At 41.0% G+C, this 14,137-nt stretch overlaps 1 protein-coding gene across 1 annotated transcript in view; it reads left to right on the forward strand.

Moving 5' to 3' along the window:
* The window catches only part of BZW2 (basic leucine zipper and W2 domains 2), an 89,033-nt gene that overhangs the window by 24,813 nt on the left and 50,083 nt on the right, over window positions 1-14,137 (forward strand). Inside the window, exon 4 of the mRNA XM_075062385.1 lies at window positions 10,155-10,219. Within this exon, the coding sequence (XP_074918486.1) occupies window positions 10,162-10,219 (58 nt within the window). The 5' untranslated portion in view covers window positions 10,155-10,161. The remainder of the gene's footprint in view (window positions 1-10,154; window positions 10,220-14,137) is intronic.

A 14,137-nucleotide genomic window follows, 5' to 3' on the forward strand; every position in this document is an offset into this window, starting at 1 on the left:
GCGCGAAATGATTGTCTGCCGTTGTTTTCCCGGAAGAAGGAGTGAGTGATGACATTTACCCAGAACCACCCGCGACAATGATTTTTGCCCCATCAGGCACTGAGATCTCAACCCAGAATTCCAAGGGGCGGGGGAGACTGCGGGAACTATGGGATAGCTACCCACAGTGCAACGCTCCGGAAATCGACGCTAGCCTCGGACCATGGACGCACACCGCCGAATTAATGTGCTTAGTGTGGCCGTGTGCACTCCACTTTATACAATCTGTTTTACAAAACCGGTTTATGTAAAATCAGAATAATCCCGTAGTGTAGATGTACCCCGAGAAGATGAAGCACTTCAGCAGGGTCCCAGGACAGAACGCTGGTGGGAATCTTTGCCCTCTCCTTCACCAATTGGGATGTATGTGTGTGTCAGCGTTGGAGGGGTTGCTGGTGCTCCCTTTCATCATCCCTAGCCTCTGCCCCTGACTGTGGCCCAGTCGCAGCTCTATTCCCAGCCCCACCCTCAGCCTTGGCCCCGATGGATGCAACTCTGGCCCCAGACCCTGCCCCACCCCCAACTATGGCCCCTATCTCGGCCCCCATACGCAGTCTGTGCCCTGCTCCTGGCTCTGAGGTGCAGATGGGGTAAGTGGAGGAGTGACCCTTAAAACTTTGGGGACCACTGATCTAGATAATACTTGAGAGCAGGGGACTGGACTAAAAGACCTCTTGAGGTCCCTTCTGGTCCTGCGATTCTGTGACTCTGTGCCACTGGAGTCCTGCAGCTCATTACTTGGTAGTTTAGCTCTTAAAATCTGAGCCTGGACCCAAAAAAGGGTGTTGCTTTGACTTTTGTGGTGCTGGTGAGAGATTACAGGCATTTAGTACATTTCCCAAAGTATATCATAGATCATTAGGGTTGGAAAGGACCTCAGGAGATCATCTAGTCCAACCCCTTGCTTGAAATAGGACTAATCCCCAGATGATCCCCTCAAGGATTGCGCTCACAACCCTGAGTTTAGCAGGCTAATGCTCAAACCACTGAGCTATCCCTTTCCCCATATGTAGAGAGACTCAGAAATCTCCTAGTCATGGTATCTGATCTTCCACATGCAGATTAAAGATGGCCAATTAAAGATATAGGTGGGAGGTTCTGTTTCTCTGTAACTTGATGGTGTGAAGCACTCATGCCTTCTAGGTCTTGTCTATACTGGGCAAAGAATTCCAATTCTTGCTAATGTCTGTGCCAGTGAGAACCCTAGTTCTAATGGTGCTCCAGCAGCTCTTTTAGCATTGTGGCAATCAAAGGTTCTCAGCACAAGTCTACACAACATGGTGTTGAGCGCCACAGCTGGAACCAAAAGGCTGTCTATACCTAGTGTTGCAACCTATGAAAGGGGATAACTTTTTTTGTTAAAATTCCCGGTGTAGACAGACAAAATCTCAGCCGAGTTTAAGCAGTCTCTCACATTTGACAATGCTTGGCATTGATTTTTCTGTAGTTATTATAATGAATTTTTACTGCGGTGGACCAACTGTTGCATATAACTTGATCTTGGGCATATTAATAATGTTTGGAGAATCTTGGATGCTTCAGAACTTCTGTTAAGATAACTAGACTAAAATAATGCCTTTTAAAAATATGTGGTATGGAAATAGGTTTCCAATATTTCCTGTTTTCAGTCCAAGCTTGATATCTTGCAAGAACTGAGGCTTGTGTAGATATTTCAGCTTCTAGTTTTGACAGAAAATGAAGAGAGCTATGTAGGTTTTAGATAAACTAAAAGTTAATTCTTGATTTTGGTTTCCCCCCCCTCTCTCTTTCCCCCTTCCACACCCCAAACCTCAGATTGTGTTTTTGGTTCAAGCTTGTTGCTTTTCTTTTATCTGAACCATTTAGCCTGTCACTGTTTGTTAATTTAGGGCTCCCATAAGCAGGATCAAGGCAATGAGGGCATTTGAGTACAGCTATCAGTATCTAATAATAAAGACTACTAAACAGCTACAACTGTTTGTTTTTGCCCCTTTCACCATGTGATGATAGCTCAAAATAGGCTAAAGAGACAGCAAAGTGTAAATTTCACAAGTTCAACCCATACGGTATTCAGAAGAATGTAAGCAACTAGTGCTATTTCATTTTGCAACAAAAGACCTGTCCTAGATATATCTAGGGCAGGGGTGGGCAAACTACAGCCTGGGGGCCACATCCGGACTTCCAGACATTTTAATCCAGCCCTCAAGCTCTCACTGAGGAGCAGGGCCCAGGGCTTGCCCCACTTCGCGCAGCTCCCAGAAGCAGCAGCACGTTCTCCCTCCGGCTCCTACGCATAGAGGCAGCCAGAGGGCTCCACACACTGCCCCAAGTGCCACCCCGCAGCTCTCATTGGGCAGGAACTGTGGCCAATGTGAGCTGCAGGGGTGGCACCTGCGGACAGGGCAGAGTGCAAAGATGCCTGGCCATGCCTCTGCTTAGGAGTCATAGGGGGACATGCTGCTGCTACTCATAGACTCATAGGTCGGAAGGGACCAACATGATCATCTAGTCTGACCTCCTGCACAAAGCAGGCCACAGAACCCTACCCATCCACTTCTATAAAAACCCCTAACCTATCGCGAGTATTTGAAGCTAGTAAAGTGTGTTTGAAGAACCTCACGCAGAAATCCCATCAGTGACCCATGCTCATGCTGTAGGAGGCGAAAAAACCTCCAGGCGCCGCCAATCTGCCTGGAGGAAAATTTCCTTCCCGACCCCAAATATCGATCAGCTAAACCCTGAGCATGTGGCAAGGCTCCCCGCCAGCAGAGGAAAGTATTACTCTTGCAGAACTCTGATCCCCATCCCCATCCAACATTCCCATCGCGACCGTTGAGCAACTATCTGCGTAATCCAAAACATTTGCCAAAAAGTTAAAACGCTCTATCCTATATATCATCCCTTCCATTAACTATCAAGCTTCTTAACCAGATATTCTTTTGCCCCACTACTCTCCTCGGAGAGGCTTTCCAGAACTTCCACTCTCTAATGGTAGAAACCTTCGTCTATTCAAGCCTAACTCAATAGTTCCAGTTTGTACCCATCGTCCTTGTGTCTACATTCTACTAAGCTTATATAATCCTCGTCCCTCCTTCCTTGAACTCTGATTAATCCCCCTGATATATTAAGTATCGTAGACGCAAGCATATCCCCCTGGAGTCTTCTTTTGTAGGCCTACAACAAGGTGGCGCAAGCTCTATTGAGTCTCCTTCATAATGAGCGGTATTTGCCATTCCTCGGATATCCTAGAGCCCGTCTCGAAACCTTCCAGTTTGAATCTATTGTTCTGAAACTATGAGACCAGAACTCACACAGATGCGCAAGGTGAGGTCTCACCAGCGCCTTATACACCGGTCTAACACTCCTTAATCTTTCTGGAAATACCTCGCCTATGCCACCCTAAAACCGCATTTAGCTTTTTTAACGCCATATCGGCATTGGCGGCTCAAGTCATCCTGCGATCCAACCATACCCAAGTCTCTCCTCCTATGTTGTTTCCAACTGGCATCCCCAATGTATATCGGAAAATTCTTATTATTAATCCCTAGTGCATGACCTGCACTTTCCTATTAAATTTCATCTATTACTATTACTCCAGTTTACAAGTCATCAGATCTCCTGTCATGCTCCGTCCTTCTCATGTTAAGCAATACCCCCCGCTTTGTTCATCCGCAAAACTTTATAGCACAATTCCCGCCTTTTGTGCCAAGTCAGAATAAACGGTTAACATAAATTGGTCCCAAAACCAGCCTTGAGAACATCACTAGTAACCTCCTCCAGCCTGACAGTTCCCCTTCAGTACGACCCGTTGGAGTTCCCTTAACCATTCCTAATCCACCTTCAATTTCATATTCATCCCCATCTCCTTTTCCAGTTTAACTAACAATCCCCATGCGGAACCGTGTCAGAGCCTTTACTAAATCAAGTAAAATATAGATCTACCATTTCCTTGTCTAAATTCAACTGTCAACCTTCTTGAAGAAGGAGATCAGTTGGTTGGGCACGATCTACCTCTAGTAAAAAAACCGTGTCATTGTCCCAATTACCATTGACCTCAGTGTCCTTAACTACTTTCTCCTTCAAAATTTTTTCCAAGACCTTACATACTACAGACGTCAAACTAACAGGCCTATAGTTACTCAGATCACCTTTTTTCCCTTTCTTGAAGATGGGAACTACGTTTGCAATTCTTCTGGGAGCTGCTGGAGGTATGCGTTGCCTGGAGCCTGCACCCCTGACCCCCTCCCATGCCCCAACCCTGATCCCCCTCATGCCCTCCAAATCCCTCGGTCCCAGCCTGGAGCACACTTCTGCACCCCCAATCTCTCATCATCCTCAGCCCCACCCCAGAGCCCGCACCCCCAGACAGAGCCTTCCCCCCCCCACACAACCCCAACCCACAATTTCATGAGCATTCATGGCCTGCCATACAATTTCCACACCCAGATGTGGCCCTCGGACCAAAAAGTTTGCCCACCCATGATCTAGAGAGAGTTATGAAAGATCTGAGTTCTTACTGCTATGTCAGAGCCATCCATACTAACATGCATTGGGGGAGGACAGAGAACCCAAGGAACTAGGCAAGGTTCATCTTATAGATTTTTTTAACTGTTCAGTGGATTTTGGAAATGAGTTTGAATAGGTTCCAGTCTTTGCTTATCCCCAGGATCCATAGGAACCCTTCTGGGATGTGGTATGGGTTGCCCTGTGATATTGTCCAGCCTGCTCTGCCCCAGACAGCCTAGCTCTGCATTTGATATACTCTCCTGTCTTGGAAGTATTTTTGGATGTGGAGCAGAAATCAAGACTGCCTTTAGCAGCATTAACTTCTACAAAGAAATCTTTTGGATCATGAGGAGAGAATCAAGAGCAAGTGTGCCCCAATCTCTCTTCCCAGCCACTCCTAACTTTTGTAGATCTCCAGCTGGGTGAGAGAGGCATGCTGAAGAGTCACTACTTCCTGTGTTCCTCCTTCCCCCAGTACTTCTCTACTCCCAGAGACTATCAGAGTTCTTCTATCTGGAATTGCAGAACACTCGTATCCTTTGGTACTGAGCTTCCTGAAAATGGCTCATTTCAGTATGGAGATCTTATGTAAAAGTTCAAGGTCCTGAGTGTTTTGTTGCCTCATTGTACATTACGGGTACATTTTGTTGTGAGCAACACATTGTATACAATTTAAAATTCAAGATGTATATGTTCTTTATCTGCCGTCCCTATAGTGTTGACACAGGAGTTGCTTTAAAAAAAACACTTAGCAAAATTTTCCCTTATGGTTAGAATTTAATTTCAAACTCTTTTCTTTTTTACCTAGAAACTTTTCATCCATATACATTTTATTTATTTGATAATAGAATTATGAAATTAGACTTTCAGTGTCTTACATCGTCTGCACTGCGGATGGGTGTTAGTTTATTTCTAAAGAGTTACATCTGTTTTGCTCAGGGTACTGCTTCTGCAATTTCCTAATGAAAGTGCTTTTGCTCCTGGGCCAGTGCTTCAGTGAGTACCTTATAAAGGCTCGCCCTCACTAAAGCAGATTAGAGGGCAATGCATTTACAGCTAAATATAGAACAAGGCAAATCCTATGATGCTCCTAATAACTACTCAAGAGTCACTGCTGTTGTACTGAACCTTTGTTGATTAAATTTACTGCAAGTGGTAAGTCTTGTTTTGTTCTGTTTGTTCCCAGGTTCTATTAAAGGGCATCTCTTTGATGTCCAGAAAAACAATTTTAAAATCTAATTGTTAAGTTTCAGGTATGTGAAAAATGTTTTTTAGTGTTTGAAAAAAAAGACCTCCCTATCCCCCAGAACAAGGAAAATGTGCAGTAGTAAAAATTAATGTAAAAACAGAAGACTGCACAGCTGCTGGGAAGTTTTATCTACTTCGCTGTGGGGAAGGCAGGGTGGCTTTCCATTCCGCTACCCCAAAGGAAAGCTGATGTTTTTTCACTGAAGAAGTTAAGATGTATTAATTCAAGTCTGCTGGCTTGTTTATGCTCTGAAGGGTTGTGACAATAGGATTAATTAATGCATATTGTATAGTTAGCTTTGTTTTCTTTCCCAGGCTGCTGTAAGGTTTCCGTATCTTCTTGAAACTAACATCATGTTTGCTGCAATGAGAGAACATTCTTCCCAACCAAATGAAACACTATGATGACTAGCAGAACACAAGCATAAAATCCACTATTAGTGGCAGACTGTGCATTGTGTGAAAAAATACATTCTTTTGTTTGTTTTAAACCCGCTGTCTATTAATTTCATTTGACCCCTACTTTGTGTGTTATGAGCAGGAAATAACACTTCCTGATTTACTTTCTCCACACCAATCATGATTTTATAGACCTCTATTATACCCCCCCCTTAGTCATCTTTTTTCCAAGCTCAGAAGTCCCAGTCTTATCAATCTCTCCTCATATGGCAACCATTCCATACCCCCTAATCATTTTTGTTGCCCTTTTCTGAACCCTTGCCAATTCCAATTTATCTTTTTTGAGATGGGGCTACCACATCTGCACGCAGTATTCAAGATGTGGGCGTACCCTGGATTTATATATTTTCTATCTTATTATCTATCCCTTTCTTAATGATGCCCAACACTCTGTTCGCTTTTTTGACTGCCACTGCATATCGAGTGGATGTTTTCAAAGAACTAGTCACAATGACTCCAAGATGTCTTTCTTGAGTGGTAATGGCTAATTTAGACCCCATTTTTTTATATGTATAGTTGGGATTATGTATTCCAATGTGCATTACTTTGCATTATCCACATTGACTTTCATCTGTCATTTTGTTGCCCAGTCACCCAGTTTTGAGAGATCCTTTTGTAGCTCTTTGCAGTCTGCCTGGGACTTAAGTAGGCAAGTACATTGCCAGAAGGTTGGCTATGTGGTTTAACTGTACCTTCTTTAAATGTTCTTAATTTCTGGTAAAACTGTAGCTTGTTTTTTGGTTTGTTTTTGAGAGAGAGGATATTCTCAGTATGCAAAACTGTAACTGCTGGTTGGGTCTTTTCTTATGTTACAACTTGAAGGCAGCAAAGCTAATCATGACTCTAAACTTTTCTGGCCCTTTATGCTTTCTCTTTCAGGTGTGCTGGCATTTTCTAACCCCAGATAAATCATAGTTCTGGACTAGAAAACACTGATCTGCTGAGTTACAAAAGTGAAACACTGTTGGAACGACCAACAGAAGCGCCAGCTAGTGACATCATAAGGGTTGTTAAATAATTAAAAAATAATTGCAATTAATCACAGTTAATTCACAACTATCTTTTAATTGCACTGTTAAACATTTATAGAATCCAATTTAAATATATTATAAATATTTTTATATGTTTTCAAGTATGTTGATTTTAATTACAACACAGAATATAAAGTGTACAGTGCTCACTTTATATTTTTATTACAAATATTTTCACTTTAAAAAAGATAAAATAAATAGTATTTTTCAATTCACCTCATAAGTACTGTAGTGTAATCTCTGTATTGTGAAAGTGCAACTTACAAATGTAGAATTTATTTTTTTACACAACTGCACTCAGAAACAAAACAATGTGAAATTGTAGAACACGCAAGGTATTTCCATGCCAGCTATGCTAAACATTCGTATGCCCCTTCATACTTCGACTTGCAACACCGGCTACAATTGTGCCATGCGAATGTCTGTTCTCATTTTCAGGTGACATTGTAAATGAGAATCGGGCAGCATTATTTCCTGTAAATGTAAACAGACTTATTTGTCATAGCGATTGGCTGAACAAGAAGTAGTACTGAGTGGATTTGTAGAAGAGAAATTGAAAAATACTATTTCTGTTGTTTATCTTTTTTACAGTGAAAATATTTGTAATAAAAATAATATAAAGTTAGCACTGTACACTTTGTATTCTGTGTTGTAATTGAAATCAGTCTATTTGAAAAGTAGAAAAAAATCCAAAAATATTTATAATATGTTTAAATTGGTATTCTATAATTGTTTAACAGTGCGATTAAAACCGTGATTATTCACAACTTTTTTAAAAAATTGAGTTAATTTGTTTTACATTAATCATATGCTCTAGCTGTGATTAATTGACAGCCCTAATTATAACTGGAAAAAATAGACATCTCACAAATTGGAGCAGACTGTATCACTAGAGCATTGTTGGGAGGGTTGTTCAAAAACTAATTTCTTTGGATACAGAAAACTAACTGGCAGATTCTACCAATTAACTGTACAGTAATTTGTAATTGATAGAATCTGTCCAGCTGTGAAACCAAGAATTCACTTTGTTCAGCCTAGGAGGAGCTGATGGCATGTGTAGTGTATGCTTTGAAACCAGTCGCATGAGTGAGACTTGCTGCAGAATAAATCTTCTGTATAGCATCTATAAACAAATGGGCCTAAAATGAGGTAGGGTGTGTGTGTGTAAATGTGGGTGCATTAAACTTACTGGGTGGTTGTGTTTTGTTGGGTTTTTTAGGTGTTTTTTTTTTTTGACCTTGATTTGCGATAAGTAAAACTTGAGGGTGCTCTCAGATGAGTCAAGAATCTTGGTAGAGTTTTATGTCCTGAATTATGTGAAATGGCTTACCCAGTCCAAACAATAACCTCCTCTGTAGGGAGGGTGGGGGGGAGAGGTAAGAGAACTGGTAGGTACAATGAAACTTCATTATATTCACTCTATATTACTTATTTGCATTCATTTAACAATATAGGGTGTGAGGCTTATGCAAAATATAGCTGTGTAATTAAATCCATTACACTAATATACTCAAAACTGAAGAATAGTGGTTCTCATCAGATAATATGCTACAGTATTTAATAATTATGACTGAGTAAAGGTTTAATCAAAATTGCCATATTAATCTCACATTAATTGAGGCCTGTATGTAAGGAATATTCTCCAATAGTTTAGGCCCAATATTTGTCCTAGCCTGAAAATCTAGATGGCATTCTATTAAATAATATCAAGTATCTATTTAAATACAGAATTGCTGACAGAGGAAAACTAGCTACCATTTTGTGCGAGACACAGAAGACAATGACTTCTCTTCCCAGTTCTTTAGTAGCTAATAAGCAAGTCATGGTTATAAATGCTTGAATAGGGCAGGAAAATATATTTGGTATTTGGGAGAAATATTTGCCAAAGCCTTGATCCTGTAAACATCTTTTTTGTAGAACCCATATTGATTTCCATGGCACTCTGTAAGGCATGAGTTGTCATTTGTTTTTCATCACTAAGGGCTAGATTATTGCAGCTCTTTGCTGGTTGTGCAGGGGAGTCAGGTTCCCCCTGACTTTCTTGCTCAGATTTTTAGTCTGCTGATGAGGACAGCAGGGGCTATTCTCCCTGCAAGCTAATAGGTAGTGAAGCGGCAGAGAGTGGGAGGATCCATGTCTCCGTGCTCCCCTTCCTGTCAGCCTGAGTAGTTGACTGGGTGCACAAGACAAGAGTAAGTTGCTCTCTGAAGAGGTGTGAAGTAATTTACTCCCTCCTTAGAGTTAGGAGCAGTTGGGAGGAATTGTGACTTTTGTAAATCACAGTTTGGTCTTTCCTGAACCAGTGAAGCACCCAGTTGTCCCCTACCAGGTCAGATAATAAGATTTCAATCTAGTCTTAAGTGTTTGTGGGTTTTAGTTTTGTTTTTTATCTTAGAAATCAGCTAAATTCTATTATGATGATGCCAATATATATGAATTTACAAATCATGATCCTATAGAAGATCCTATGGCTGGTTAAAGCTGGCCTTATTAGAGCTAGGATTATTCTTAGTCCTGAGACTCATGATCTAATACTGTAATTGATTTCTCTACTTTACATCTCTTGAAATAGAGGCAAGACAAATGATATTGTGACAATACAACTTTTGAGATTATTTTCTGGTACATTTCTGTGTAGAATGAAAGTTTCCATTTTTATAATATTGTCATGAATCCAGCTTTGTCAGGGAAACAAGTTTCAATCAAATTATGCTAAAATTATAGCTCTGTTTTGTCTTTAAAATAACAAAAACTATTTTTACATGAATTTTTCATCAGGGTTGCTTGAATCTATGAATTTCTTTTTTGCTTTACTGTCACGTTACCGTGTTGTCTGTAAGTACTCTGATTAAATTGATATATGTAGTTAAACTATTTTTCTTCCTCTTGCAGAAATTTTATGAATAAGCATCAGAAGCCGGTGCTAACAGGCCAGCGGTTCAAAACTAGGAAGAGGGGTAGGATAAATGCTTTATTTTTTTTTCCTCTTTAAAAAGGTGATTAGAATTATCACAGTCATATAAAGCGTTGCTTGCTGTCCTCTCATTTGAAAATTTAGTAGGATTAAGGTGTCTCCTCCTACCCACCACCATCCTCCCATCAGTGTTAAGGATACTGTTAGTGTTTTTAGTGTAACTAAAGTTTATGCTTTTTGTATACATTTAGGATTACATATAAGACACCTTGGAGCTTGGCTTTGTTTGTATTAGTGTGCAGTAGCCTCCAGAAAGAGCAAGTTTTTAACCAAGATTACAGAAGATTTGGATATTAGGAAGCATGGTTGATGATGATTAGACACGTCTTCCAGCTGCCACTGTAAAGGCACATTTTTTATTAAGAAAGCACAACTACCAAAAGTTTCTTAAAAGACAAGCAGTATTCAGAAATGAACTTCAACTGATAAGGTTTTTAGAGTCAAATCTACGCAATCCCCCAAAATGAGCCCCTAATTTTTACCCCGAAACTGGAGGTGTGTTCTATACTTAGATTTCATCAACCAAGTAACAAGTATGAACTTCTCAGAAACTATAATAGCCTTAATAGGGAGCCACAGACAGTCTCCGTGAGTAGTCCAATCTATCTTGCCACTCAGGCAAACTTGCCTCTATGTTAGATGGTCCCTTACACCAAAAATCACAACAATATCCAGGTTACTCCCAGTCCCAAAGGACCAGTCACTTACCCCAGGTCAAGTGCACCTTAGATCTCTTACCAAAGACAATGCATATAGCCAGTCTTACAATAGGTATAAGGCTAAAGCAGGTACACGTCTACAGTGTGATACAATCGTAGGTTCCAAAAGATGATAGTAGCTGATATAATATGCAAGCTTTATATGCCCTTTAGGGCTAACTCAGACTAAACAGCTGAAGATCTCTTGCTTATGCTTAGAAATCTTTGCATCTTCAAGTTCAAGCAGCATAGGGATATCAGTTTCTCAACATGTATTTTTATTCCCTTCTCAAAGTGATCAAGCAGCGATGGGATGGGACTTGTGCGTTATCCTCTTCAGAGGTGTGGGGGAAGCAACGTGTAGAGTCTTTTATCCACAGTGGCTTCTCTGATGTCTATAGACCTTCTTTTGTTGGGAGAGGAGATAACAGCTCTTGTTGTAAACTAGCACTTCACACTTGGTAAAATGCTTTTTCCCTGATTGTGGGATTTACAGTCTTTGCAAACGTTTTAAAGTTGCAGAGCCAACATTTAAACATTACTTTATAATATGGGATACAGATATTATAAGTAGGATTAATACATGTGGCATCCTACAAGATTCCATAAAGTTAAACACATTCTTATAAGTGTAATATCTATTTTAACAGTACTACCACACAGGTAAGCCAGACCAGTTTCCAGCTATGCATTTGTCAGTGTTCAGTGAGGCCTGGGGACTTGGTATGAGATGGCACTGGGTTTGCCAAAATCACCAAGGTATTCTAGTGAAATATAACCTTTTACATGCACAGATGCATTTCATAATATATTTTACAGCTCACTGGCTTCTGTAGGTTGTGTTTAGTGTGGGAACTGGGCCAATAAAGGGCTGCTTACCAGTAGTTCACTTTGACTGTGAAGAGAAACAATTGGTAATAATGGATGTGATACTACAGAAACCACTGTGAGCAAAATGTGTGTGTGTGTGTGTGTGTGAGAGAGAGAGAGAGAGAGAGAATATGAATTATAGATATATCCTGGCTGCTATAGTAATTTATTCTATTATCTGTAATTTAACCTAGATTTTAACTGCTCTGGTTTACAATGGATTTATCAGAACAGTTACATGATATTGTTTGTTTGCAGCTAATTAAAATGAGTTTCACTGTGTATCCTTTTAAATTATTGGTTTATCTTTTCTGGAGAGGCTTTTGGAGCTGTATGTCTCTTGACCTCTCCTCCAATAAATTATGATAGTCTGCTAATAGCTGTAATACATGGCTTACTATGCCACTCGTATGCACGTTTCATTGGTGGCACTGTTGTTTTTAGTGCTTTTTTTTTTTTTTAAAAAAAAGAGTTCTCGTGTGTCCTTGGCAAAACTAACCTTCCTTAATTAAGTGGTTCAAGAATCAAGTTCAAGATCCTCAGTAGCCTGGGCCATTAATTGTGGTCTGCCCATGTGGTGCTCTAGCATGTCGGCTTCTGAAGAGGGATTTAGCTTGATGGGAACCATTGCTGCTACTCTCTTCCCAGCTGTGTTTTGTCTGTTTGAGCTCCCCTTGCCCTCTGCCTACCTCCCCAACCCTGCCAGAGGAGCTGTGTGCAACATGACAATTCCTTGGAGGCTAGCCTGCCGTGGGACATAGAAAGAAACAATTTAAGGTGGTTGTGGACTTTGGGCAGTGGAGTTCAAAACAACGATCAGAGCAGTCACGGTAGGACACCTCCTGGAGGCTACTAAAGTCGATGCAAGTAATGCAGCATCTACAGTGACACTGCGTTGATCTAACTGCATCAACCTAAGTGCAATATTAAGTCAGCGTAGCATGCGAGTTACATTGGCAGGAGTGACAGTTTATAGTAGACTCTTACAGAGTTAGGTTGACATAAGCTGCCTTGCATTGACCTAACTCTATAGTGTAGACCAGGCGAAAGTGACTGGATTCTGAGTGGCTCCATTTTAGGGTGCCAAACTTGGAAAAACCTTGAAGAAGCCTATTTTTTTTCAGGAGGCAGTTCTCAGCTTGCTTCCTGCTTAGCTGTTGTGTTATATTACAGCAGTGCTCCAAATGTGTTGGATGCTGTGGAGACATTTAGGAAGACGCAGTTCCTTCCCTGAAGAGCTTAGTTGTCTGCTGGCAACTAAAGAAATTGCTAACATACATCTGTTAACAGTGCTTTAGTTGCCAGGAGTTAAAATTACTAAAGCTGGAGAAGGGAGGGCGGGGGAGGGGGCAACTGGAGTGGTGTTGCAATGTGTGATAGTCTAAGATGCAGTCCCTCTTTGGGCTTCCCCTGGGTGGGGTGGCTAAATGTTGCACTCTGGCCTCTACTATCTGGTTACTTGCACAAATAGGAGAATTCTAGTGAACTCTTAGTCAGTGCAGTCTTTCCTACACTGCTGAATGCTGTTTTTTCAGTAGTCCTATCTGCAGTAGTTGGGATCAGGCCAGGATTTGTGGACATGGCACAGATATACACGAGCCTACCATATTGGAGCATAGATGTGACTGCCCAGCGTATTCCTTTCCTCTTGTGTTTCAGGCTCCTGTGAAGTGAGAGAGAAGGTAGGATCTGGAGCAAAATCACCAGTGCCTGACCAGGCTAGAAAAACACATGCCTACATAAAACACTGTAGGTGTCACATGGGCCCAGTGGCATATTGGCAATGTTTCATGCCAGCACATGAGACCCAGATCTATTCCTGTGATATCAGAGATGGGAGTATATCCTTCAGAAACACACAGTTTGACAAACTAAAGAACCATGCAGATGCTATTAGCCAGAAAGTTGGTGAGTATGGGTAAACTGCAGTATAGGAGGAAGTGAAGAAAAAGGAAATCCAGGTGCCATTCAGGAAGAAAATTGTTCAGTAGAAAGTCAAAATAAACACTAATACAGTAAAATGAGGTCAGAAAGGGGACGGGATGGATTGTGTGGAGGAATAAATTCAGTTTCCCTGCTTGTGAGCCTTTTGTTGAAGGATTAAGATTCATTTGTTAAAGAGGAAGATTCAAGTGTATTTTATGATGTGGTGCATCCGTACAGAAGGGAAGAGAGTGACTTCTAGAAACGAAATGAGTGGAACTGCTAGCTGGCCCTAATTATGCACTTGAAAACTTCACATACTGTTCCTATTCCATGATGACAGCTTCTTATTCAGTTTGTTGTGCTGGTTCAGCACATCACTTCTAGGGATGCAAGTTGTTAAGAAAACA

The sequence above is a fragment of the Chelonoidis abingdonii genome, chromosome 2 (assembly GCF_003597395.2).
Source record: "Chelonoidis abingdonii isolate Lonesome George chromosome 2, CheloAbing_2.0, whole genome shotgun sequence".
Lineage (NCBI taxonomy): Eukaryota > Metazoa > Chordata > Testudines > Testudinidae > Chelonoidis > Chelonoidis abingdonii.